This window comes from Archocentrus centrarchus, chromosome 12, assembly GCF_007364275.1.
Source record: "Archocentrus centrarchus isolate MPI-CPG fArcCen1 chromosome 12, fArcCen1, whole genome shotgun sequence".
Classification (NCBI taxonomy): domain Eukaryota; kingdom Metazoa; phylum Chordata; class Actinopteri; order Cichliformes; family Cichlidae; genus Archocentrus; species Archocentrus centrarchus.
In genome coordinates, this window is record NC_044357.1 from 21571733 (window position 1) to 21599241 (window position 27509).

At 39.5% G+C, this 27509-nt stretch overlaps 1 protein-coding gene across 4 annotated transcripts in view; it reads right to left on the bottom strand.

Moving 5' to 3' along the window:
* Window positions 1-27509, bottom strand: part of si:ch211-196i2.1 (collagen alpha-1(I) chain) — a 103379-nt gene that overhangs the window by 29746 nt on the left and 46124 nt on the right. For 3 of the 4 annotated variants that reach the window (XR_004020726.1, XM_030743332.1, XM_030743334.1), the window contains 25 exons: window positions 20138-20782; window positions 18468-18512; window positions 18031-18150; window positions 13986-14024; window positions 13830-13883; window positions 13685-13738; window positions 10077-10184; window positions 9906-9959; window positions 9449-9502; window positions 8722-8766; window positions 8163-8216; window positions 7782-7826; window positions 7593-7646; window positions 6674-6718; window positions 6512-6565; window positions 6342-6386; window positions 4338-4391; window positions 3748-3792; window positions 3616-3669; window positions 2824-2931; window positions 2477-2530; window positions 1872-1925; window positions 1697-1741; window positions 721-774; window positions 4-48 (listed from right to left, as the gene is read on the bottom strand). Coding sequence is in view for 3 of the 4 variants with exons in the window: in XM_030743332.1 (XP_030599192.1) it covers window positions 4-48; window positions 721-774; window positions 1697-1741; window positions 1872-1925; window positions 2477-2530; window positions 2824-2931; window positions 3616-3669; window positions 3748-3792; window positions 4338-4391; window positions 6342-6386; window positions 6512-6565; window positions 6674-6718; window positions 7593-7646; window positions 7782-7826; window positions 8163-8216; window positions 8722-8766; window positions 9449-9502; window positions 9906-9959; window positions 10077-10184; window positions 13685-13738; window positions 13830-13883; window positions 13986-14024; window positions 18031-18150; window positions 18468-18512; window positions 20138-20782 (2028 nt within the window). In the remaining variant the exon portion in view is untranslated. The remainder of the gene's footprint in view (window positions 1-3; window positions 49-720; window positions 775-1696; window positions 1742-1871; window positions 1926-2476; window positions 2531-2823; window positions 2932-3615; window positions 3670-3747; window positions 3793-4337; window positions 4392-6341; window positions 6387-6511; window positions 6566-6673; window positions 6719-7592; window positions 7647-7781; window positions 7827-8162; window positions 8217-8721; window positions 8767-9448; window positions 9503-9905; window positions 9960-10076; window positions 10185-13684; window positions 13739-13829; window positions 13884-13985; window positions 14025-18030; window positions 18151-18467; window positions 18513-20137; window positions 20783-27509) is intronic. The other variant, XM_030743333.1, reaches the window with a different exon arrangement.

Sequence of the window (27509 nt, forward strand, 5' to 3'; positions counted from 1 at the left end):
TACCATCAGCCCTTTACTACCAGCAACACCAGCTGCACCCGAGGGACCCTGAAACAGAGACAGAGAAAATGCCAACAATGCTTTTTTTTTTCAGCAAAGGTCAATAAAAGTACAAAGTGTACAGTCTCTTAATTATTTACATCTTTAATTATGCGCTCCTACACATTTTCAGATAAAATAAGCAGTTAGACTAAATACAGAAACTAAAATACTGATTATAATGACGCCAAAGTGTTGCTGTGTACCCCATTGCAATCAAGTACAAATTCAAATACATGCTTTACATTGGATTAATTACAGAAATTAGCAAACAAGACAACAGTTCACTTCAGTACTACTGTGCTGTACAAAGACTGCCTCCTGCTGTTTAAACCAACAATTATCCAACACTTTTCCTCCAGCTTACGAGTCACTTTTGACAGTTTGAGGGCAATTCCATCATCACTCCTTAAAATCTGTATTCAGCAGTCATACACTTTTAAAGTGCATGATGTGCATGTAGTGTCTCTTCCCTCTAAAATACAAAACTGGGACTAAACCCAAGTGATAAAATGTTTGTGAAATTAGTTCAAATATTTAAGTAATTCAATGAATAATACAGTACATGCTGGTGCAGTACAGAATGAGGCAGGAGTCAAATGAAACACAGACACACACACACACACACAAACACACAGCATTTTCAGGTGATGGGATTGAAATATGATAGAGAATGGGAACCTGTGTACCAGGCTTTCCTTCTGCTCCCTCTGGTCCAGGTGGCCCCAGCAAACCCTGAAAGGAGACGAGGAGAAACACGTACAGACTCACAAACACAAACTATTCATCCTGTGTAATACTTTCTGTAGAGCAACTCAGCTGAATATTACTGAATAGTACAAAGGCAGGTTTGTATATTTTTCTGCACAGCAATATGTAGCTTACTTACTACATACTTACATGTTTAATGTATAGGTATGGAGGTAAACTTTGGCAAATCAAATCCTTCAATCGTCATTGCTAAAACCTTTTGAATTTTCAATAAAACTATGTAAATCAATTCTTGTATGAGAACTGTAAGAAGATTTATATACAGATACAGTTTCTAAACATTTCAGCTGGATCTTAATGTAGCTACTGATGGCATTCAATACTTTTTTTGCATTTTAAATAAAGAACTAGGGGTTAAAGCAGACCGGAAGGATCTGGAGTTGCTTTCTGGCACCTTCAGTTAGCGAGTAATCAAATCTGACAAGCACGTTAATACATAATACAGTCAAGAGAGCTAATTTGTTGTGTGCTGCAGCCTGGAGCTGCTTCCAGCTGACAGTATGGAGATACTTGCTGAGTTCTAAGAAACTTATGCCATCACAGAACCTGCTCACACCTCTGACAGATCTTTTTTTCCTTCTCATCACGCTGATGCGTTCATGCTGCAGACCTCAATAAAGTTGTGGTCACAGAACTTCAGCATCTAGCTGAAGAGCGAGCATAAATGGAGTAACGTTTATGATTGGTAGGTAATTTCAAATGTTTCAAACAGCTCAACACAATCTGTACAGTTTGGACCACAGTGAGTCTGCAGGCTAAAGTTACAAGGGCTGTATTTCCTTACTTCTTAGTAATTCTTTTCCCTACTCTGCACCGCTAAACCAGATCTTCGCCTTCCTCCACCTGCCAACCCCTGCATACAACCAAAGCTACGGTGTAAGTTTACCGGTGGGCCTGGTAGGCCAGGGTGACCTCTTTGTCCACTCAAACCCTGGAGAAAAGGAAAAGAACTGATTAATACAAATGAACTCATACTGATATGCATATGAACTTTACTTTTTTATGGTTTAATTTCAGCCAAATTATCTATCTGGAAAATAGTGTATTCAGAGATCTCTTACCTTGTTCCCCCTCAGACCTGGTTTGCCACTGCGTCCATCTGGTCCTCTGTTTCCCTTCAAGGAGATTCAGATATTAGTGACTGTAACTAAATAGCCAAATCATCTCAAGTTGTCCCGATTTGTTCAAAACAAATTAAAATCATAGATCTTATTCTTATAAAAACAGAAATGAACATTAACATGTTAACAGTATTGCAATAAAGACATGAGGCATTTTTAAAGACACAAAATACTGGATAGATAACATTATATTATCATTTTGTCATTAAAATACTGATAATGCAAAAACATTGGTGAAGAAAAATGTGTCTGCAGTTTACTTGTCCTCATTTGTAATTCAGCCTATGAAACCTGTGAAAATAGATAGTATAAAGTATTCTTGTGGCTTACTCTGTAGTTTTATTATTAGGGTTATTTCTGCTTTGGCTTGAACACAGTTGCTTATGCTGGTACATGGTGAACCTGTGAACCTATTACAGACTGACGTTGTGTTTGAAGGATGTGGGCATTCGGAAGCTCTTTTACATATTTAAATGGGATGTTTGGAACAGCATGTGAAGTCATCTGACATTTTGTGGTGTTCAGACACACAAACCATCACTAACCTTTAACCCAGAGCTGCCTTGTTTTCCCGGAGGGCCAGTTTCACCATCAATGCCCTGAATGGAAAAAAATAAAAAGTCATTCAAGCTTATAGTTTGTTCTCAACAGGCACCCGTCTGGCTAAAAGAGCATGAAATACAATATTAATCTGCAAACACTGCACCACTTAGTTTATTTTTTTTAACGAGTGCTTTTGAACTGTAACTTTCTTGAGAATAATTCTGAAACAAAGATCCATTTTTGAAACTCAAGATTTATTTTTCTGCCAGAGATCAATTTTGCACACAGCTTCTACAGCACACGGAGATCACCGTCACGTCACGTTTAACCACAGGACTGCACACTCTACCTCAGAGCCTTTAGGGCCAGGCTGGCCTTTGGCTCCTGGGAAACCTGGGATTCCGATGGGGCCCCTCTCTCCCTGAGGACCCATAATGCCTGCTGCCCCCTGAATACCCTGAAAGAAAATTGTTTGATTTTCTGAATCATAGAGTACATGAAATGTTAAAGGAGCCAGCACACTGGCTGAATGAGACGGGTTCTCTTCCTGCAAGTTTCTGCAATTACATAAATTAGAATCAAAATGATAAAAGCAAAAAATAAAAGTTTGTTCTTAATCAGTTCTTTGAGTGAGCGTCATCTGTCCTTAGGAAGCACGCATAAGTGAGGTTTTATAGCTAGAATGATTAATATGCCAAAACTTCTTATACTCATAAACAGCTGCCAGCAACACATTTTTAATCACGACTAATATGAGAAGTGGTAACGTGACAGTCACAGAGCCATTAGATGGGATCAGTGTAATAGAGGGTGGCACTGGGCACAGACGAGCATAACGCAGCTGTCTGAGTGACAGCTGAACTCTATAAGCTGACAAGACAAAATATACCAGAAGACTCTAGAGAAATTATGTAAATGGTCCGTATGGTAACTTTATGAAGGGAATCAAAAGGACACAGAGGATAAATTAAAATCAGGTAAGATTTTTGCTTTTTATAGGTGTAGCTGTGGAACTTTTTGATTTACACTGTATCTTCTGTTCAGTTTAAAGACATTAGAAATGATGCATTAGTAAACAAAACCCCTTTCAGACATTTATCGGTCTGTCAGTGTTAATAAACACAGAGTTGCCGGTTCCTACTCTGTCGCCTTTAGCTCCTGGATCCCCCTTTTCCCCATCTGGTCCTCTGTTACCCTGTGAAGGAGAAAAAAAATGTTTAAATGAAAGCTCACCTGAGCATGTTGTGCTTTAAATATGTTTATGAGCACCTACCGTTCCTCCAGGAAAACCCACATCACCCTTTCTCCCTGGTGCACCCTGTAAAAAAACAAAAACTTTTGTTGTTTTTATGTAGCAATGAAAATAAGGAAATTACAAAAGACAAAAAAATACCAAAGAAATCACATCAGTGGTTTGGACTACAATCATGAAGTAATATAATGATTCAAAATCAGATTACTGCTAAGAACAGACATATAATCAGATGTTTGGGGGGAAAAAAGGGATCGGAAAAGGAATAAAGGCTTAATCTGTGAAACAAGTAAATCCCAGGAGAATGTAATGAGACATTGCAGCCAGCAGGTGGCACTGTGAGGCTGCAGCATTTTTTTTCTTCCTGGCAGCACAGCGCTTTAGAGAAACTGTGAAAAACACATTTTACAAGCTGCAAGTTTAAACTGTGAAGTAGAGCTGCTGTGATGACAAATGTTACAGGACCAGTTACAAAAAACCCCAAAGCCCTGCAGACAACTGAGACCGATCTCTTTAGCTCTGTGTCATTCTGTCTGCTCACACAGTATTCATAGCTGCAGGTTTATGACTGTAATGTAATGATGTAATGCCCTGAACAAGTGTTTACTCACCATGGCCCCCTCTGAGCCAGGATCCCCCCTGGCACCCATAGGCCCCACAGGCCCCTGACATAAAAAGGAAACAGAAAATATTAAAATTAAATTTTTTTTTCCTGTGATTATATGGTCATATTTAAACTGGCTTTTCGTGTAAATGTTTATACACTATTGTAAACTTATCATCATGCACATTAAACTTATATATAATTAAACACTATCAAGCATGTTGTTTTATTATGATATTGGCTAAAAAGCTAAGTTGGGGACTTCCAGCAGACATAAAAACAGATGAAAACCAAAGTAGAGGGTGTGTGCCAAGTTTCATTTCTCACAATGAAAACTTGAAAGCACCATGAAAAGCACCAGATGTCTGCTGCTAACTTGTGTTTCCTAGAGACCTCTCTCCTCTCATCACCTGGAAATCTTTCAGTCTTAGCTACCACGAAGGATCTTCGTGATCTTCCTCAAGGAGAGAGTAAGAGCATACAAGGTGTGATTAAAAGAGACTGAAAAGCAAAAAATAAAAATACTGGCGGCTGCCGGTGCTACCCCTCAGCCTTCTGGCAGTAGAATCTTTAGGCAGTGCAAATCTCCTGGAAGTAAAAGTTCTACAGCAAATAATTAGCAGGTCTCAGTAGATCTTAATGGGGTTCATATGAGCTATAGTGACTTTGTTCACCACATCAATTCAAAAGCAAATGGCTAAGGAAGAACCAGGATTAAGAAATGGTAAAATCATAATAAATACAACCCTGAGAATACTGTCACTTTCTGTGATTGGGGTTATTATGGTGAGAACTATGATTTTTTTTTTTAAATTGATAAATCCTTCTTTCTCGAGTTATCGTGTTCACAAGATTTTCAGAACACGTGACCTCTGACCTTGACCTTGAGATCAATGTCACTGATATTCAAACTCATCCATCCAGATTTTTAGTAGATGCACCTATGATGTCAGTTTGAAAATCTTACATCACCTCATTCTTGAGTTATGGTGTTCACAAAGTTGGGGGCCAACGCCATGTGATGCCCACCCCAAGTCTTTCAGGCAGAGGGGGAAAAACCCTTCCAGATTAAAATTTTGATTATCTCACATTCAAGGTCATGTTTTAGGGCATGTCCAGTCAGCTTTCAGCATGACAATTTTTTTTAGATTATTCCCTGGATGTTCTTTCCTAACCCAGGCAGGGGGGGGCACAAGCCAATGTACTCCTAGTGAAGGGCCCAAGCTCAGATAAATGGGAGGGTTGCATCAGGAAGGGCATCTGGAGTAAAATCGTTGCCAAATAAAACATGTGGATCATTTCCTTGGATTTTCGTTTCTGACAACTTGAATTCTGTGCTCTGTGATTTCAACACAAGCCTCAAACTCGAACAGAGCAAACGTCAACTTCTGTTTCACACTGACCCAAATTTCATGTGAAGGATCATCACAGGTGACAAGAGCTGGATCTCCAGCTACAACCGAGTCCAGGCAGCGAGAAACGAGACCCGGAACATGTCCATCAGATTTTTCAACATCTATTTGGTTCTGCACCATAAATTCATCTGGGGTCAGACTGTCAACATAGAGTTTTATCTACTGCGACACCCTGAGGCGTCTGATGGGGCGAACAAGCAAAGGAAACTGTCTCAACTGTGGTGCACACCAGCATGCCATCTCTCACCAGCTCAGAGCACGTAATGGGACCTACAGAAAGATCTAAAAATAGGAGCTGTGATAAGTAAAAGTCCAGAAATACATGAGAAGATGACCTTGAACACAAGATAGGACAAATTTTTAAATCAGATAAGGATTTTAATTTTTATGGACCTGGTCTCAAAATGTTTTGATCACACCTTGTAAAAGAGTTACGATCAAAGAAAACAAATGTATTCAATTGTGATGTGTACAAATTGGGCATCTCCACACATAACCAAAGACAATCAACAAAACTGAAGAAATATCCCTTTAAAACACTGCTGCTTATCAATTATCAAATCAGGGGAAATCTAAGACAGATTAAACAAACTTACAGGATCTCCTTTGGGCCCAGGAGCACCCGTCGATCCTGGATGCCCCTGTTAAAAGGGACAGACTGTCGTTAACCTCTCGCACGTCACTCCACTGACAGCAAAGTGAAAAGAGCAGCAACTCAACTGAACTTAAATCTCCCATCGACAGTCTTGCCTTGAACTGTACTTACTTGGGGTCCTCTGAGTCCTGGAGGTCCCATCTGTCCCTCAAAACCTGGAGCCCCCTACTCAAAAGCAAAGGGAGGTGACACATTTTATGTCAAAAACAGTAACTAAACAGTTCCAAAAAGCTAATTATCTGCAGTATACGCATAACCAAGCAAAGCTCATACCTGTGGGCCTTTTGGGCCAACACTGCCAGCAGGTCCTACGTCCCCCTGAAAGAAACAATAAACACTTCACACACAGGCTGGATGTAACCTGTTAACTAAGTCTGGACTCAAATCACTTTTCCACACATAAAGCAGCAGATAAGTACATTTACATTTGCTTTATTATAGAGGAATATTTCACCCCCGAATTTTTATATGTTTGGATATTGAGCTTTATGTATCTCCAGCCAAACTGTTTTAGTGTGAGGTGCCCAGTTTTGGAGATAACGCTAGAGATGTCTGCCTTCTGCTGAAGATAATTTATATGGTAGTTGCCATGTGGTGCTCAAAATGCCATGCCAACTCCTCCAACTCATCCACCCACCCGGGCCCCTGCAAAATAACCAAAACAAATACTTTTCTTTCTATCCAGCAACAAAAAGAAGCGTGCACCATCACATGAGGGGAGTACCAAGTAACTGCCAGCTTAACTCTGACTCCATCTTTTTTGCTGTTTGGTTGTTCAGCGGTCTCGAAATACTGTTTCCCCCCCGTGTGATTGTAAGAGTTAAACTGGAAACTCACAACAAACAGTCTCGAGGAATAAATATTACAGCAGAATGGAAATTTGGAGGTGAACTGTACCTTTAATTTTACAAATATCTTCTAAATTGTTGCTAGAATCAAAACAAAAACATATAGGTGTTTTAAATCAAACATTTATTGATTATCAGAAAATTGCTTACTTTGCAATTTTGACAATTTTCTGAAAAAATTCAGTTAAGTGATTTTTAAAAAATGATTATTGTATATATTTATTTCTAAAGTTCTTAAGATAAATATATATTTTGTCAAATTAGTTATTAGTTTCAGTTTATGAGGAAAACATCAGTTTGCTGGTAAACTGAGTCATAATAAAGATTTGAGGTGTGATTTTTACCCTTGAGCCATTAACTCCTTGAGCGCCAACTCGTCCTGTAGCACCTGGTGAACCCTGTGACACACAAGCACAAACACGCGCGCACACACACACACACACACACACACACACACACACACAGAATCATATATACCTCTGGAATTTGCACAAACAGACTAATATTTAATCATCAAATGTCCGTCTGCTTACTGGCTGTCCTGGCAGACCTGGAAAGCCATCCAGTCCAACCTCCCCCTGGTAACAAGTGCAAGACAGCAAGAATAACAAAGAATAAAACTCTTTAAGAATGCAGAAAAACATCAATTTGGTTTTAAGTATAATAAAACTTGTTATAATAACTTAAATTTTAAGAAAACTGTTTATTGTGTATTTGGTTTTAGTACAGCAGGCAATAACTGCTGTACATTTGTAGTTTGGCTGATCCTTTATAAAGGAACAGAAATAGTTGCTCTCAAAAACAAGATAACCAAACACAAGACTAAACAGCCAACAGATATTGAACTCATCATTCATGATGGTGTAAGGTGCAGGACTATTTTTCTTTTAAGAGTCAGACAGCGAATCACTCACATCAGGCCCAGGGGGTCCCTCTGGCCCAGTGCCACCTCGGATTCCCTGAGGCCCCTGCACAAAAGATTAAAGATGTCAGTTCAATAGCAGTGCATCATTAAAGTACATGGGGAAGACTGTATACAGTGAGAGGATTAACGATACTAATGCCGAGCCAGAGACTCCAATTTCTTGCCAAGCAGAGTCAAAGTAAAACTGAGGATAGACCAGCGAGTAAAACAGGAGTCAGTGCCTCACAGTTTGGAACTGAATGTTCAAAGAGGTTCTGGATTAGAGATTAAAATGGATTAAAGAGTGCATGTCCTTCTTTAACAAAGGCTTTGTTTTGCTTCTTTTATTTTTCACCAGTTGGATGTAACAAGAAACATATGTGCTGGCACCTTGTCCAGCTTACTCTACAAAGTACATGTATGAGTTCCTTTGGAAAGGAGATAAAGGAAAACTCCTCCTGGCTCATAAGTCACCTATTTTCTTTACAGAAGTCATAACTACCATGTAAAATAACCACTGAAATTTCTAGTTTGTTGCACGTATAAAGCAGAAGGTAAGAGGCACTCACTCGGGGTCCAACAGGGCCTTGTGGACCAGGTAATCCAGTTGCACCCTACACAAGGAGAGAACATAAAAAACAATCATTTTAGCATATTTGTGAAAACAGATCTCTTAAGATCATCATCAGACAATGTCTTTGTTTTAAAAACAAACAAACAAACAAACAAACAAAAACAATCCACACACACAGGGGCGCCAAAACATTATGACCACTGTATAATATATTTGTTTCTAACAGAAACAAAATATGGACTCTATAAGACCTCTATGTGATATCTGGCACAAGAGCAAAAGCAGTAGCTCCTTTCAATCACTGTTTGAGTCATCACAGATCAGACTGGTCCCAGCTAATTCCCCAACATCCTGGCACTGGATTATTGTTTGTCCCTCCTTTGACCACTGTGGACAGCACTGCTGACCTGCAGCACCCCATAAACCCAGCTGTTTTAGTGATGCTCTGACTCAGTGGTGTCACAATACTGACTCACCAAAGCTGCTCGGGTTTTCCCACATCCGGCGCATTGATTAGAAAAACCGACTGTTCATTTAAGTTAAAAATATATTCTGAAACATGCAAATGTTACAAGAGAATTCTAAATATTCACTTCAGCTTTGATTGGTTGATGTTTTGAATGATTGGTGTACTTCTTAAAAAGAAGCCACAATGCACCAGTGTACAATCATTACTAATTGATATATTCAGGATTTATAAAGATGAATCATTCAAAGAGTACCTTCTCACCAGGTTCACCAATTTCACCTCTTGGACCCGTGGTGCCAGTGAGACCCTGCAGACATTAAAAAATATACAGTGTTCATGTCATTTCTTCTGTATGCATGAGCATCAAATCATTTCACATAAATTATACCTTTCAAAATAAATGTGTTTCCCTTTGAGATGAGGTCCTTCAAGAACCTCATCAAATGTGGATTTAAAGTCTCTATAACCAATAATTCTAGTTACCATATTTTTTTATATATTACCAATGGAGAACCTTTACAGCAGATGTTTTGATGTAAAAGTCTGATAGAAAAGCACTTTAACAATTAAGAAGTTGGGCTTATTCTGGTAAACATAATTTTTTTTTACATTTGATAATATTTCTAAAAAAACAAAAAAAAAACTGTAAATGAAACTTTTAAACAACACACAGTTGTGTTCCTAACAACAAAAGTTCTTTTATTCCTCACCTCATCACCTTTTTCACCTTTAGGTCCTCGCTCTCCCCTGTACCCCCACAGGCCCTGATGCCAAAGACGGACAAAAACGCACTAGTTTACCATCTGCGACACAGTCAAGCTATACTGTACATTAATATCGCATGTGCTGATTAACAATTAACATCAACAGAATGTGCCTACCTGTAATCCAGGAACACCAGGTGACCCAGGCTGACCATCTTCCCCATTTTCCCCATCTCTCCCTGGGGTCCCGGGTCGTCCTGGAGGGCCCCAAGGACCTCGATCACCCTGTCGGACAACATAAATCAGATACTGAATGCTTGTACATCAGCCTGTTGGAGAATACTTTTGATATTTTACATGTTACTTCAAGACGACCGTCAAACCTGACCATGTAAAAGATAAAAAAATGAAATCAAACAAACTGGAAGTACAGCACTCCACAGCTGTGAGAAAGCTACATTATAGATTATCAGTTTGGAGTGTGATGTAATTGGCCTTCCCACCAACTGAGCCTAGCAATTCATCACAAAGACAAAGCTTCAGCTATATAACAACACACAGTCTAGAAGATTGTGCTGTGCATGAACTCTGCCTGGAGACAAGTGGAAAATGTACAGTTTCACAGTGAATGGCTAAACCTCCTCTGCTGGCACTGAACAACATTACTTCTGAGATGATGAATTAGGGTTTGTAATGTTTTCTGTTACAACTGGGTTTTACTATATTTACTAGATTTTAATTCACTATTGGTTTATAGTGCAACCTGCAATTATGGGTTTCCAGAGCAGCTTTAGCTGTCATGAGCAGCAAGGTCTTAGATCATCGAATGTTTTTATGCTACTTATAAATGCACTATTTAAACTGTGTATGCAGTAGGTCAAAGTGTTGATAATTAGCTTTAATATTTGACTGATTTATTGCACAAAAGATAAAATTCTGTAAAATGACAAGTAACTTTTCCCAGAGCCCAGGATAATGTTTCCAACTGCTCCTTCTGTCTGCTCAACGCTCCAAAACCCCAAAGAAAATTTATATTCAGTTTACAACAAAAAGCCACAAATTTACAAATGATCCAAGCCAGCGTCCTCAAACAGAAACAAATAGGTTCAATCCAGCCCACCGGGTGGGTTTATGAAAGCTGGAAACTGCAGCTTATTTTTGGAGTTTCCACTCAATTATACACCAGGAAGCACTGCGGTGAGCGTTGTTTATGAATCATGCCATGAGGAAGGTTAACCAAGTATTAATTTGAGCTTATCCAGGCATCAAACCAACTGTGTCTTTTCCCGCTTACTCACACAAACATTAACCATTACCGAACATACAACCATCATGTGAGGCAGTTAGGCCGAGGAGCTCTGCCAATGAGTCTCTTTGATTTAGGGCAGTTTCTAAATGCTGGAAAACTGAAACACACTGTTGAAATTGCAACTTTTTTTCTTAAGATATCTCAGGCTGTTGATTGTTTTTCAAAACAAACATTACCTGTACTTCTTTCTTTACTCTTAAAAAAAGGGAAAAGTCTAGTTTTTTGTGTTTATGGTGAGCATATAATTCCTCACTACTGTACACACATTCACACCTGTACATAGTACATAGCTTAATAAATAGCATTTAAGTTAAAAGGTTATAAGAGCTGACTCTTAGGTCAAGTATGTTGAAGAAACTAGTTTGAGATGATCTGAGCTCTGTGACATGGTGTGTTATGCTGCTGGACGACGGGAGAAGATGGCTGCACTGTGGTCACACACCAGCCTGACCCATTGATACAAGACAGGATGGATCCATGCTTTCATGTTATTTAAGCCAAATTCTGACCCTACCATCTGAATATGAGAGCAGAAATCATGGCTCATTAACTCCAACCCAATCTCCTATTTTCAAATTTTGGTGAACATGTATAACTGAGGCTTCAGTTTCCTGTTCTCAGCTGACAGGCGTGGCACTCGGTGTGATGTGCTGTTGATGTAGCCCATGTGCTTCAGGGTTCCTTGTTTTGTGCATTCAGAGATGCTCTTTTGCATACCTTGGTTGCAATGATGTTGGTTATATGAGTTACTGTTGCCTTCCTATAAGCTCAAAGCAGGCTGACAACTCTCCTCTGACTCCACTGGGTATTTTCTCTTTTTCTGACTCAGAGATGACTGAATGGTTTAAATCTGTAAGTCGTCTTTACCTTATCCACATGACTAAATACATAAAGGTTTATTACACTTTTGCATTAACGAGCAGTTGTACATAAAATCTTGTTAATTCAGAAAAACAGCAAATTTTTATTTTTTATATGTATAATTTTCTCAGACTTTCAGATATAATTATCTCAATAAATAAATGGGGAATTTTTTTGTCAAGTTAATGGATTATGCTTCAGTAAATGTTACAATTTTTTTCTTTTCCTTTTTTTTTAACAAAGCTCTTTTAACTACATTTTCTAAATTGTTTCAGTTCACCACACTAATTTTCTCCCTCGAGCAGCTTTGCTGTAGTGCAGCTACTTTTAGTGTAAAGCAAGTGTTTCTAAATGTACCAGTTTGAAAAGGGTTGTCCAGCCCTGATTCTATTACATAACTCTTTGAAAGTGGCTATCATGCAAAACAGAAACTTTTTGCATTTAAGTAAATTTTCCTACTTAATATCTGTCCTTTTGCTTTAATAGGATTTATTTGTGATTTTTCTTTTCTAACTGAAGTGACATTTTTGAATTTTCCATGACTGATGCTGACACACACTAATGCTTACAACATGTAGGTGATTTATGGTTATTTATGCACAAACAGCAAGGTGCTTTGTTCGTGTAGACTACACAATGACTCAGACACAAACAAACACAAATATTCAATATTCTCTGCCACGTGGATCCAAACATTACAGGCAGCAAAGGTGACTGAGTGCTTCCCACGATCCCAAACCACACACTGTTTCTCATTACCCAGCGGAGACCTCACACAATACATGGCACTGGCTTCCAGTTTTCATACAGTCAGAGTGCACTCCCAGGACTCGTGTTTATGTATTTTGAGGTGGTTTTTGAAATGGATGTAATACAGTTAACTTTACCTCTACCTTAAAGAGCCGTTCACCCAAACAAATCAAGTCAGAAGTTTTCAAATTTAATGTGACCCAGCAAAAAGTGACAAATGGCGATGTCCCACTGAGATAATGTGAAACTTATGAAATAACACAATAGAAAACTTGATTAACTACGCCTCAGTGTAATCAAATATACTCACAGAAAAATGGGATTTCTTAATTTTGCTATAAAAAAAAGTTTCTTCTTCAACTATGAAAACACTTACATCATAGGGAGTTTCATACACACAGGGTTTCCAAACACCCACTCCCTTTAACCGCACTCACTCTGCTGAACCAGCTATGTGACACTTAATTCAAATTAACACTTCAACGTCCATGATGGACCAATCCCACAAAAAAGTATGATTTAAACTTTGATGACGGACCCAGTGTTTCCAGAAACACCAAATGTGTCAGCTTCAGTTAAAAACAGGTAATTTTTGTCATTCATTGTGGGCAAAATGTAAACAAAAGACTCTCAATTTAGAGATACGTCCCCTATTCAAGATTAAAACCAACGATTAAGAGTAACCCCGTAGGGAGGATGTTTCAGGACAGGCTTCATGTATCAGCTTATTACACTAGTATTCCAGCCAAAGGTATCTCTTCTATCTAAAATAAAATTTTTACACACTGATTTTGTCAAGCTTAAACTTATTTACACTAAATCTATTAAAACTTCTGGATAAGAAGCTGTTGGTTTGCTTGCTTACCATCTCTCCAGGCATCCCTGGTTGTCCTCGCTCCCCAGGTTCACCAGGTGGCCCCTGAGGGAAAGAAAGAAAAAAAAATCACTAAAAAACATAGAAACATGTTCATAATATGTACTAATATATTGTAGAAGGGCTCATCTCTAACCTGTCTGCCAGGCTTGCCCATCTCTCCAGGTGGTCCTGCGGGGCCTTCTTTACTCTGCAAGCTCACAAAGAAGAAACCGACTTTGGGTTCAGAGGAACAAACGAAACAGCTAAATACCGACACAGAACAGCTATTAGAACAGAACAACATACTTACAGGCCAACCTGCGGCAAGTAACTGGTAGAAATTGGTTTGCTGCAGGAAAAATGAAAACATGGATTAAGGGACATATTCAGGAATAAAAATAAACTGAGAAAAGAGAGTTAGAACAAATTGTACCAATCTTCAAGCATGAACACACATCCTGAGCTATTTAACTGTCTTTAATCATACTGTATTGTTTCTGCAGATGAAGATCTGTATTTCCTTTGTTACTGACCCACATTAGGAATGAATGTAATATAAATGGCCTCAGCAGGTTGTCCACATATAGTTCAAAGCACATACAGTAACAAATCACCTTCACAAACCACTAACAGTTTTATTTCTGTCATCTTTTTTCAATAACTGACTTGAAGTTCTCCATCATGCTGGCATCCTATGTGTGTGTATATGTGTGTATGGGTATGTGCTTATATAACACACAGCTGTGTCCTGTGCATATAGATTAAACAGATGAGGACAGATCGTGGACTAACCGAAGGGTTAAAGGTTTCTCAGATAGTCTGGGGATCTGGTTAGAAATAAGATGGAAGATCATTTCACATCCTGTATCTCCTTTAGGTAACTCACAATAAATTATTTGAGGGCAAAGGAGAGAAGAGCACATAAAAACAACTTCTCTGACGAGTTCTGCTTTTGGTGACTTGATGCTTGAAGGTCAGGAAACCTGCTGATTTACCAACAGCCACCTTTGAGAGGTGGCTATGGCTCAGGAGGTAGAGCAGGTCATCTACCAATTCAATTCAATTCAATTCAATTCAATTCAATTCAATTCAATTCAATTCAATTCAATTCAATTCAATTCAATTCAATTTTATTTATATAGCGCCAAATCACAACAAACAGTCGCCTCAAGTCGCTTTGTATTGTGGGTAAAGACCCTACAAAAATACAGAGAAAACCCATCAAAACGACCACCTATGAGCAGCACTTGGCAACAGTGGGAAGGAAAAACTCCCTTTTAACAGGAAGAAACCTCCAGCAGAACCAGGCTCAGGGAGGGGGGGGGGGGGGGGGGGGGGGGGGGGGGGGTCATCTGCTGTGACCGGTTAGGGGTGAGGGGAGAGAGATAGAACAAAAGACACACTGTGGAAAAGAGACAGAGATTAATAACAAACGATTAAATGGAGAGTGGAGTATAAACAGAGTAAAAGGAGGTAACTAAGAAGAAACATTGAGTGCATCATGGGAACCCCCCCACCCCCCCAAACCAGCCTAGGCTTATTGCAGCATGACTAGGAGGTGGTTCAGGGTCACCTGATCCAGCCCTAACTATAAGCTTGATCATAAAGGAAAGTTTTAAGCCTAATCTTAAAAATAGAGAGGGTGTCTGTCTCCTGAATCCAAGCTGGGAGCTGGTTCCACAGAAGAGGCGCCTGAAAGCTGAAGGCTCTGCCTCCCATTCTACTCTTAAGTATCCTAGGAACCACAAGTAAGCCAGCAGTCTGAGAGCGAAGTGCTCTATTGGGGTGATATGATACTAAGAGGTCTTTGAGATGAGATGGGCTTGATTATTCAAGACCTTGTATGTGAGGAGAAGAATTTTAAATTCTATTCTAGATTTAACAGGGAGCCAATGAAGAGAAGCCAATATGGGAGAAATCTGCTCTCTCTTTCTAGTCCCTGTCAGTACTCTAGCTGCAGCATTTTGGATCAGCTGAAGGCTTTTCAGGGAGCTTTTAGGACAGCCTGATAATAATGAATTTCAATAGTCCAGCCTAGAAGTAATAAATGCATGAATTAGCTTTTCAGCATCAGTCTGAGAAAGGATGTTTCTAATTTTAGAAATATTGCGCAAATGCAAAAAAGCGGTCCTACATATTTGTTTAATATGTGCATTGAAGGACAAATCCTGGTCAAAAATGACTCCAAGATTTCTCACAGTGTTACTGGAGGCCAAAGTAATGCCATCCAGAGTAAGTATCTGGTTTGACACCATGTTTCTAAGGTTTGTGGGGCCGAGTACAAGAACTTCAGTTTGATCTGAATCTAGAAGCAGGAAATTAGAGGTCATCCAGGCCTTAATGTCTTTAAGACATTCCTGCAGTTTAACTCATTGATGTGTGTCATCTGGCTTCATTGATAGGTAAAGCTGAGTATCATCTGCATAACAATGAAAAAGTATGCAATGCTTTCTAATAATACTGCCTAAGGGAAGCATGAATAATGTAAATAGAATTGGTCCTGGCACAGAACCCTGTGGAACTCCATAATTAACCTTAGTGTGTCAAGAAGACTCCCCATTAACATGAACAAATTGGAGTCTATGAGATAAATATGATTCAAACCACTGCAGTGCAGTACCTTTAATACCTATAGCAAGCTCTAATCTCTGTAATAAAATGTTATGGTCAACAGTATCAAAAGCTGCACTGAGGTCCAACAGGACAAGAACAGAGATGAGTCCACTGTCAGAGGCTGTAAGAAGATCATTGGTAACCTTCACTAATGCTGTTTCTGTACTGTGATGAATTCTGAAACCTGACTGAAACTCTTCAAATAAACCGTTCCTCTGCAGATGATCAGTTAGCTGTTTTACAACTATTCTTTCAAGAATCTTTGAGAGAAAAGGCAAAGCATCATTGGGCAAGATACTGAACCCCGAGTTGTTCCTGGTGCATTCGTTGGCGTGTGATTGAGTGTGTATGAATGTTAGATAGAAAGCCCAGATGTGTGAATCAGACATGCTGTATAAAGTGCTTTGAGTGATCATGTAGAGTAGAAAAGCACCACATAAGAACCCGTCCATCTACCATTACCAGGATTTATATTAAAATAAAGGCACCTTTTTTTTTTTCTTTTTTAAATAACTACATCAAAGGAAACCAGAAATGCAGTGGAGAGCATCGTTGCTTCAAAAAAGTTCCTGCTTTGAACTTCTGAGTCTTCTGTTAACTGCTGATTCTAAACTGCCGAAGGTGTGAATCTAAAGCCTCTTTTCCATTAGTACCTACTAAGCATGACTCAACTCGACTCAGCATGGTTTTGTTTGTTTTCCATTACAGTTGAGTTACTGCCATAATCATACATAAGTCCCCCATATAATTTTTTAATGGATGAAGGTTTATCAGTGTTAAGTATTCAAATATGTATGCTGTCTGTGTGTGTGTGTGTGTGCGTGTGTGTGTGTGTGTGTGTGTGTGTGTGTGTGTGTGTGTGTGTGTGTGTGTGTGTGTGTGTGTTTCAAATGGCTCTCTTGTTGCAAAACCTCCTAAAAAAACCTCCACTGCTGGGTGTTCAACCAACCCGCCTATTGGTGGGATGTTATTGTTCCTGCCTTCACGAGCACGCAGTAGCAGCAGAACGTCAGGATTTCTGGACAAACATTTAGCTTCCTGTGAAACAAATTGCATCCAGCTACGGAGCAACAAGACACGACTTGATTTTCCGTGAATGTGTGACTTTAAAGAAGAGAGCGTCTACTGCACCATGGATGCTTACTACAGAGTACAGGAATACAGGAGTATTGGACATCTTTTTGGAGTCAGCATCACAACAGTGTGCAGGTGTGTGCAGGAGTTTTGTGCTGCAGCAGAAATGTTGGTACACTCGTACACTTTCTCATTTCTCAGCGTTCCGTCTAGCTTCCTGTGCATTCGCTCGTCTGCCACCAAGCACAGAAATGTCTGCACCACGTCGTTGGACCACAGTGTTGGTTTGTGTGTGTCCATTTCCCCTGGTCCTGATATTATTTAACAAGAAAAAGAAGAAACAGAGATTCTGGATCCATCCTACTGTCAAGAGAAGGCAGCAGCAGGGAGAGTTTTATGGTCTGATCCAGGAGTTGAAGCTCTAAATTGCAGAGGGCCACAAGTACACCTAGAAGTACTAATTAAGTTCAAGAAATATAAAACTCTTGATTAAATCACTCCAAGTACCTCCTCTTGTAGTCTGATAGGCAAGTGGAGGAGCTAGAAGTTAGGGTAAGAGATATGATGACACAAGAGGGCTTATTAAATAACTTAGAGCAACCTACTGTAAATATTAATATAAAAAAACAGGACATTAAGTAGTATATGTATATAGTAGAACACTGTACCTGGAATGCAGCCCATTCCTCAGCAGTATTCCTCCACAGGTAGAGGGTTGGCAAACCCGGCGGTCCAGGAGGTCCCCTCTCCCCCTTTTTTCCTTGTCTCCCTTCAGGGCCCATCTTACCCTGTTAAATGGAAATCATCCATTTATGCAAGACAAATCAATTAATCTGGGTAAATAATATAGCAGTCCTTGTTTTACAGCATAGTAGTGATTTGATACAACACTGGACTTTGGCATACATAAACTTTATGCAAGAAAGGGCAAGGGTTAGAGGCAGTTATTAAAAATGTCTGTGGTAGAAATTGAGGTTTAAAATGAGGTACAATCTCAGACGGTATTTCAGTGGTGTACAGAAATGGAGGTAACTTAAACCCTGAGGAGCAGCTTTAACTTAACACATCATCATAAGTTATTAGGTTGTAAACAAGCTTCTGTTACCTTATCACCTTTAAACCCAGGAAGGCCAGGCTCACCAGAACAACCCTGTGGAAACATTAACTCTCAATAAACGAAAAAGACAAAACCCGACGAGCATAAATCACTTGTCAAGATACAAAATAGTGTTTATTACCTGCTTTAACAAACCACAAGTATGAGTCAGTTTACCCCTGACATTTAAGACTTTTTTACTACTTTGTAGAGACAAAAAAGGTGACCTGAGAGATAAGCAAAACATTTGATCCTTGGAAAACCTCAGCTTGTAGCCTATTGAGGAGCAAAAGGTATTCATTTTAAAAGAGCTCCATCCCTACAATAATAAAACACCAGGTTTAAGATAGGAGTATTGTCTTATACTGTGCAGTAATGCTGTATTGAAATTGCTAGGAATTGCACATGGGTCCTTTTGGTACTTCCTGGAGGATGTGGACAAATTCAGAAATTTAGTGAATCTTGATGAATCTTTTTAAATTACATTATTCTTCCTAATGTTATGGATCCTAACGAAGCCTGAACTCCAGTTTCCTGAAAGTTTTGAGGTCTCTTCCTTCTAAATAAACCATTTACAGGCAATAACATGCAACAATGTGTCCTGAATAGATGAAATGGAGGCAAAAGAAACTATGGTGCATCATGTGTTGAGTCCAGTATTTTTGACAACATGAAACATGCAATGCATAGTGACTGAGGGAGGACCGGGGAGACAGTGTAATCAATCTTGAAAAGCTTTAATTTAATATGTTAACTCGTTTTCAGATCGATCTGGTGATCAATTTGAATAAAAAAAATATATAAGTTATTATATTCAGAAATTTATATACATGTTGATTAGGCTTATAAAACCTTTTGAGCCATTTTGATACCCTTGTCAGTGGTTTTCAGCAGTCAGATACTTTCCTGAAACAGGTTTTTTTTCCTGCTTTAACAGATACTTTGACAAGATAATATTCAAGATGAGCAAGAAAGACCCGATGAGCTGCATATGTGGGCAGAGAAGCCAAGAGGACGTTTCCCCTCATGTTTACTACAGCCGACTCCAATCACATTAATCGCGCTGAGTGATCCTGTGGATTTTATGGCAGTGTGACTCCAGACGTAACCAGATGTGACGCCTGCCTTTGGTTCTGTCTGCCCTGCAGTCCCTGTTACGGCCCCACATCTTAAACCAGGTAAGTGTTCCAACTAGATACTGTGAACTGACTTCACTCCCCCCTACCAATCAGACAACTTGGACGCCAGAGGGTAAGCTTGTCATGTTGTGTAATGCTATGACAAACAGCTGAGGCTCCTTAACCGTGAGTGCTCACATCATGACAACGGAGACATGTGGATCAGCATATGTTTGAAGAGTGTAACCACCTCTAATCAGACTCAGATGGCAGCTGATGGAGAACAGCTCTTGTAAGCTGTAAAAGCAAACAGTCGTTACACTCTTTTCATTCACAAAGCTTGTCCTAACTTAGTTTTTTTTATCTCATCCAATAATTGACTGATATTACACATCCAATTTAGTTTTAAATAAACAGGAAAGCCTTTGCTTTGGTAATCAATGTCAATAAATAGAAACCCTAAAAAAAGAAAAAAATCTTACTGAGATGTGGACATCAAATCCTACAACAGGATTAAAACATTTTTTTTAAAAGCAAGCAGAAGGTCATAAGACCACTCACTTCCAGCCCAGGGGGACCCATTCGGCCAGGTGGTCCTCTCTGAAGCCGGTACATTTTGCCATCTGAGCCCAGGACCAGGTTTCCATCTCGAGATCCAATGGCTACAGTTGCAGGACGGCCTTTTTCTGGTAGTCTACCTTTGTGCACACCTCTACGATCAAACTGTGTAGAACTCTGTGTGGTGAGGGAGCCCCCTTTGACATCAGGTGAAGGTGAAACAGTCCCAGTCTCTCTGTTGGAGTCTGTGGAGGATCTTGGATCTGACGGGATCTTAGGAGGTACAGGGAAACCTAGTGAGGGCTTCTTATGGGAACCTCCAATGTCCAAGTCAATTATATCATCTGAAGGTTTTCCAGGAAACAGCGATGAAGTCCTTCCACTAGAATCTTTCTTCTTCTCTGTGGTAATGTTGTCCTCCAAATTTTTAGATGATAGTTCAGGTTTCCCTTTCTGACTTCCCTTAGGTCCACTTCTGGAAGGTTTCCATTGAGGGTTCACTTGTCTGCCATTTTGGAAGACTGTATCCAACAAGTCAGTGTCCTCATCCACCAAAAGAACACCCCCACGACCTACTGAACCTTTCCGATTGGGTCTGGAAGGGACCGTCCCGTCCCCTCGTGAACTTCCTTGTCGTAGGAATGCATTCTGTTGAAAAAGAAAACAAGAATTAGGGCTTACATTCCATCTCTCAGACATCACAGCAGTGGTTTTCTGGTTTGTATTACTGCTTGATGTTAATATTTGGATGAATTTCCTATTGTCTGGCTCTGCATTATTGTGGTGGACTGTCTGAGGGGCCTTAAAAATACTAACATAAACATCAGCTTGGTGCAGCTGGAAGTGTCCTTACTACCACTCCTAATACAATAACACACTGACAGTACAGACCTGGATTATGAGAGAAACCACTGTCATGACAACTGGACAATAGCAAAACCTACCATATAATTATCTTCAAATCAAAAACTGTCTCAAAAAGCTGTCTGAAAACAAAAAAATTGTGAATGAATGAAAATAAGAAATAAATAATAATAAAGACATGTTGGAGAGGTTTTAAATCCAAATGGCTGAAACCCCCAGATTTTCCCCTACTGCAGGCCTCTATCCACAGAAAAAAAAACTTTCCTGACATCTGACATCATTTAATTTTATCTGCCTTCAAGTCAGTCAGTTTCTCTTCTTTTCAAGACAGTTACTTTTAACACATCTGGCAAATAAAAATGCACACCACAACTGATAATGGCATTTCTTTTCAAAACACTTAAATATGTTGTCTCTAATTAACATTTCGGTGGTTCACACTGAGCTCCCCATTTGAAGCCAAACGAGAGAGAACTTCTCCAGAACGTCTGCTTTCAGCACGTAACCTTTCCGAAGCCTCTCTTTGCTCTTTGATCATTACTGTAGGCACTGGCATCACATTTGTTGCAGCATGGTTAGGATACCATTGCTGTTGTAAATAAGGACAATAAGGATCTCCTCTCCTAAACTATAAAAAAGGAAAGTTTCTGCTACTCTGATCTCACTGCATTACCTAAAACCCTGTACTTCTGTTATCCTGCAGCTGATACTCGAGTTAAAGCATGCTTATCTCTAGTTGGATCTTCATCCACAGGTTGAACATCAATCTTGACAAAACTGAGTAGTGCCTTTTTATTTACACCAGCTGTCGTCGCAGACTGTACTGTAAGAAATTTTACTTCAGCACGGACTCTTCCACACTTCCACACTGGAGTTACGTAGGCTCCCTCTGTGTCAAGCTTTGTTTTATTCCTCCCTGCTACAATTTATACACTTTAGAGCTTTAATCGACAGCTCTGTATTCTGTGATTGTTCGCACTGTAAATCAGTTTTGCCAGCTGTCAAAATGTGAACTTACACACACAGACACACACACAAACACACACACACACAACAAAACAGAGCAAAATGTTGGGCCTGGGGGGAATGAAGAAAAGTGAGAGAGGCCTTTCAGGGGGACGGGACCACAGGACTATAAATTTTGTTTGATGACCCTAATGGGCTGAAATGGAGAGCACAAAAGCGCAGCTAAGAGGCATATGGAGAGCAGAAGGACAGGAAGAGCAAAAGGAGGCAGGGGTTTACATGGTCTAGAAAAAAAAACACTTTTCAGGGTACATACATTTATACAGGTGTAATACAGCACATATACTGTTCTGTGAGTTTCCTTCTTTATTGCCTTTTGAAACTCCAAAAGTATAAAGGCTCTTAGTTAAAGGGTAAAATACTGTCAGCTGCCAGTGCTACCCCTCAGCTTCCAGGAGGTAGAATCTTTAGGTGGCACAAATCCCCTGAAAGTGCAAGTTCTGGAGCACATAATTACTGTACCAGGTCTCAGTAGATCTTAATGGGGTGCATATGAGCCTCAGTCACTTTATTCACCATATCAACTTAAAAGCAAAAGGCTAAGTAAGAACCAGGAACTACACAAATCTAAATCTGACTAATCAGATGAGCTATGACACAATCATTCAGCAAATTCTTAGACCCCTTTTATTCATTTTGTTTGTAAGTAATGTATATGATCAGTCAATCTGAAATAACTGACACCGCAGGGCTTTGTTTACCAAACAGTGATTTTTAAGTTATTATTTCTTTCAGATCTTTCTGCTGACCCTTCCAGGTAAGTTCCAGACCTCCGAGGTCAAAAATTTTTTTTTTGACAAAACTATGTAACCTTCAGAATCACTTAAAAATCCAGATCTTACATGTTGCGGCGGCCACAAATGCTTATCAGTCTAAACAAAAAAATTCAAAAATCCCTGCCTGCAGGGTCACCCCTGAAACATCTGTGTCACCAGAAGCTAACATAAGTTATTAAGCCTTAATGTATTCACAGTGTATTCTGACCTGTTGTCACGACAGTTTACATGACCAAACAATGATTATACTACACTGCCTGTTATTTGTCAAAGGCCTATTTAAATACATCAGCTCTCCTTTTCTGTAACTGGTAGCAAATGATCAAAAAAATTGAACACTTAAATCTACGAACCATTTGAGTCGCTCCTTTGAACCTCGTCATCATTTTGAATACAAACTGCAGCAATATTAACAACATTCTAGGCCATGTTCACATAAAAGGCAAAAAAATCCAAATTGAAGATTTTCAGAAAACTTGACCTCTGACCTTGACCTTGAGATCGAGGTCGCCGAAATTCAAACTTGTGCGAGATTTTTAGTAAATCAGTCTAGGGTATCAATTTGAAAATCCTAGGTGACTTCGTTCTCGAGTTATCGCATTCACAAAGTTGAAAATTGCCCACCTGCCCAGTGGGGTGACGATAATACCTCATCAGCCTTTTTCAGCCTGAGGGCTAAAAACTAAATAGGCACTAAGGGGTCATTATTTTTAACCAATCTGGTAATCAAATAATATGGTACATAAGGTTTGTAAATAAGATTCTTATAACATGCTGTATAAGTGCCTAATAAAAGATACTATTCAGTGTTCTTGCAGAATAGATGGCTTTCTATGCCAGGTCTATGGAAACTCATCTCCAGGGATACTGATGGGACTGGCAAACTGGAGGAGTGTAGACTTTTATGTGGGTTAGTATACACTAATGTACAAACATGTTGTTGTGTTTTCTGACATCTCATTTTAACAAATTGTGCTAAATCAATATAATTTTAATTAGTAAAGGCATGTGGTAATTTTTGTAACAATTTTAGCATCTTTTTGGTACATTAGTGAAACTAAATTTGTGTTTAGACCAACAACCAGTGCTTTTTTCCCCAGAGACAAAAGATCATGGTTCATAATGTTCAGCCAACATTTTGGCCCTTCCATCAGTATCTGAGAGCTAAATAATAAAAGTTTCCATGGCAAGTAAACAGCATTAAATATTAGGAATACAAATGTAGCAGAAAGACTGTACGAGTATGTATGATTATTAGAGGGGGTTTCAGTTTTCATTTGTTTTATAGTCATTTGTCAAGACAAAAATCAATTAAGCATGGCCAATGGCATGTCCAAACATCCAGAAACATATCAAACTGGTGGAGTGTGGTTTTCATTCATCTGAAACAACAGGCCAACCATCAGTCTTGTGCAATGGGACCAATCAGAAAAGCCAGGAGAGGTCTGAGACGGGCAAGAGCCAAAGCCAGTGCCCTAAATGAAGACAAAGGCCCTTTCTCTCCTTGTCTCTTATCCCAGGCCACATCCAGTCAAACAGGCCCAGCTGATAACCTGACACTGGATCTCCTCTGGTCAACACCGTCCCCTCAGCTTATCTCCCTTCCAGTCAGAGAGATATCCCTGCAAGGCAGCGCAGGTCATACTTAGTTGGAATATCATTATACACTGACCAGTCAGCCAGGTGCTGACAGTTGCCAACGACTACAACCCTTCAGCAAAGAAAAGCACATTCAGAAAATATCCACATGCAATATTATATGTTGTATTATTTTTTCACATTCCAGTCTGCTTCATTCTCTGTGACAAGTGGTGTAGGTCAATTTAAGGCCTGACTTATGCTTCTTTATTAAATGATAAGGCTGGGGATGTTACACATGATTCTTACTGCACACAACAAAAAGAACAAAAAAAAAAAAAAAAGAAAAATAAAAGAAAACAAGACAACAAACCAGTCTACATTTATTGTCCAAAAACAAACAGATAAGCACCATGCCCTTTCTCTAAAATAAACATTAATATTATAAACTTTATATAAAAGAATAAAAGATGGGTCTCCAGGACTGAAAGGTGAAGCCAACTGGTGTCTTAAATTGCATTCTTTCTAATGGCCAGCAGGGGGCAACTTATTTAATTTAAAAGTCTACATGTGCAGAGCTCTGTGAGAAAATAATCCTGCTTCTCACTAAATTTATTACTTCAGTAAATGCTTTCCTGATTTTTTTTTTTATTATCTCAGTCCCCAGTTTGCAATCGAATTTAATACAAAATGATATTTATTTTGTAAATTATGGTCCCCTTTAGAGTAAAATAAACAATAAAGCTTTACAGCATGGCTATATTGAGACTGACAAGTGCAGTGTCCTCAATTTCTCAGCCAGATCCACTCCTTAGATGCTCAGCTCAAGGCTTCAGAATTAGGATTCACAAACAAATGGGTGATATCATGGTGGCTACAGTCCTGTCGCAAAGAAATTATTCAATCAAATACACTGGATTAACTGATCATCAGCAGGTGAGATCATCTCTGTGAAAGCAGAAGTTTCGCTGTTTATTTGTCTGGAGCTTTCAGGTTTGTGTTAACACAATGCCACAATTTCTGAGGGGTGGACGTTTCAGCAAATTCACCCCAAGCTGTGCAATGCTCAGGGGAAAAAGAAGATACCGTACAGACTGTGCAGGCCTCAGTTAGCATGTTAAATGTTAAAGTTTATGACAGTACAATTAGAAAAAGACTGAACAAGTACGGCTTATTTGGAAGGGTTCCCGGGAGAAAGTCCTTTCTCTAAAAAAAGAACATGGCAGCACAATTTAGGTTTTGCAAAGTTGCATCTGAATAAGCTGCAAGACTTCTTGAACAATCTTCTTTGGGCAGGTGACACCAAAGTGGAGATGTCTGACCAAGGCAAAAACCAAGAACAGCATATCACCACGTCTCTACCAAATGTTAAGCATGGTAAGAAGGGGTGATGATTACTGTCAGCCACAGGATCTGGGCACCTTGTAGTCACTGAGTCCACCATGAACTCCTCTGTATACCAAAGTATTCTAGAGTCAAATGTGATCTGTGTGACAGCTAAAGCTTAGCCCAAACCGAGTTACGCAACAAGGCAATGATCCCAAACACACCAGCAAATTTAGAACAGAATGATTCCTTTCTTTTTTAGCCAAAGTGCTGCAATGGCCCAGCAAAGTCCAGACCACCACCTGACTGGAAAATTGTGGCGGGACCTTAAGAGAGCTGTGCATAAATGAATGCCCTCAATGAAATGAAACAACCCTGTAAAGAAGATTGGGCCCAAATTCCTCATATGCCCAACAAAGGCACTTCTTACTCCTGTTCAAGCAACATTTGCTAAAAACCAAAGTGCACAGCTGTTTTTATTAAACTCAAATGATATTTTTGTGGCCAGTTTATTGAAGATTTATGCCTTCAGAGGAAACCTTTGAACTTGGAGTTGAGTGTCACAAACAGGGTAACGAAGTCAGTGTTGATACACTGAAACACTGTTGGCTTGGCTAATTCAAAGGAATGCTTTGACAACAATAAAATATATCAGTCACACTGTTTATGGTTTAACATTGGCTCTCACCAAATGATACCACAAAAAGATCAATATGGTTTTTATTATATTTACAGAGCAAAGCTCTCTCGTGACCACACAGTTGCAGTCTGAGCTGTGCCAGCTGAGTAGCTGTAGCTCAGGGGGCACCTCGGTGGCATTGTGATCGATGCACATGCTGCTTTTTTATTAAACACACAATTGCACTTCTCTAACCTAACCTACACATCACTATTGAACCTCTATGGATGTTAGACACTTAGAATGCAGCTAATGGGTTGTGTTTATCAGCAGATCTGCTCTACACTCTTTAATTTAACGGTCTTCGAGTATCATCAAAATAATGTTAATATGAAAAACAGCTTAAATTAAGGCTCAAACTCTTTCAAACGTAACATCAACCACCACACTGAGGCCTCCATGAGTCATCTTTTAAGCACGGTTTTAAAGATGATCTACAGAGCAGACGCTGCCTAGCATGTGTCTGTGTAGTTATCCTGTCAAACAAAAACTCTAATAATCCTAGCAAGTAACTCTGTAAGCCTTTAAATCATGAGCCAAGACCATGTTTACACTCAGTATCACTCTAAAGGTTCTGTAGTAGCAGGCTCAAGCAAGCAGTGTTCAAAGTGTGTGTGTGTGTGTGTGTGTGTGTGTGCGTATGTTTATAATACCTTGTGGGGACAATTTTCCTGACATATACTACGTTGTGGGGACCAATTGCTCCTTGTGGGGACTGGAACCTTGTCCCCACAAGGGGAAACCCTGTTTTTGGGTCAGGGGTCAGAGTTAGGGCTAAGGTATGAATTGAGTTTAGGTTAGGGTTAGGGTTAGGTATGTGATGGTTAGGGTTAGGAAAAGGGTAAAGGTAAGGTTTAGGCTGTAGAAATGAATGGAAGTCAATGGAAATTCCCCACAAAGATAGCAAAACACACTTGTGTGTGTGTGTGTGTGTGTGTGTGTGTGTTTGTGTGCTTCTTATCCTAACAAGGCTTCCCCAGTCAGAGGAACAGTGTGGCAGTGGCACAATGTGAGTGTGTAAGGTCTTGGCCCGACTTTAAGTGAAGGAATGTCAGTCGGGGCTTATGTCAGTATGGATGGCTGCAGGCTGATAAACAGAGTAATTGTACAGGCTTCCATAAAGCTT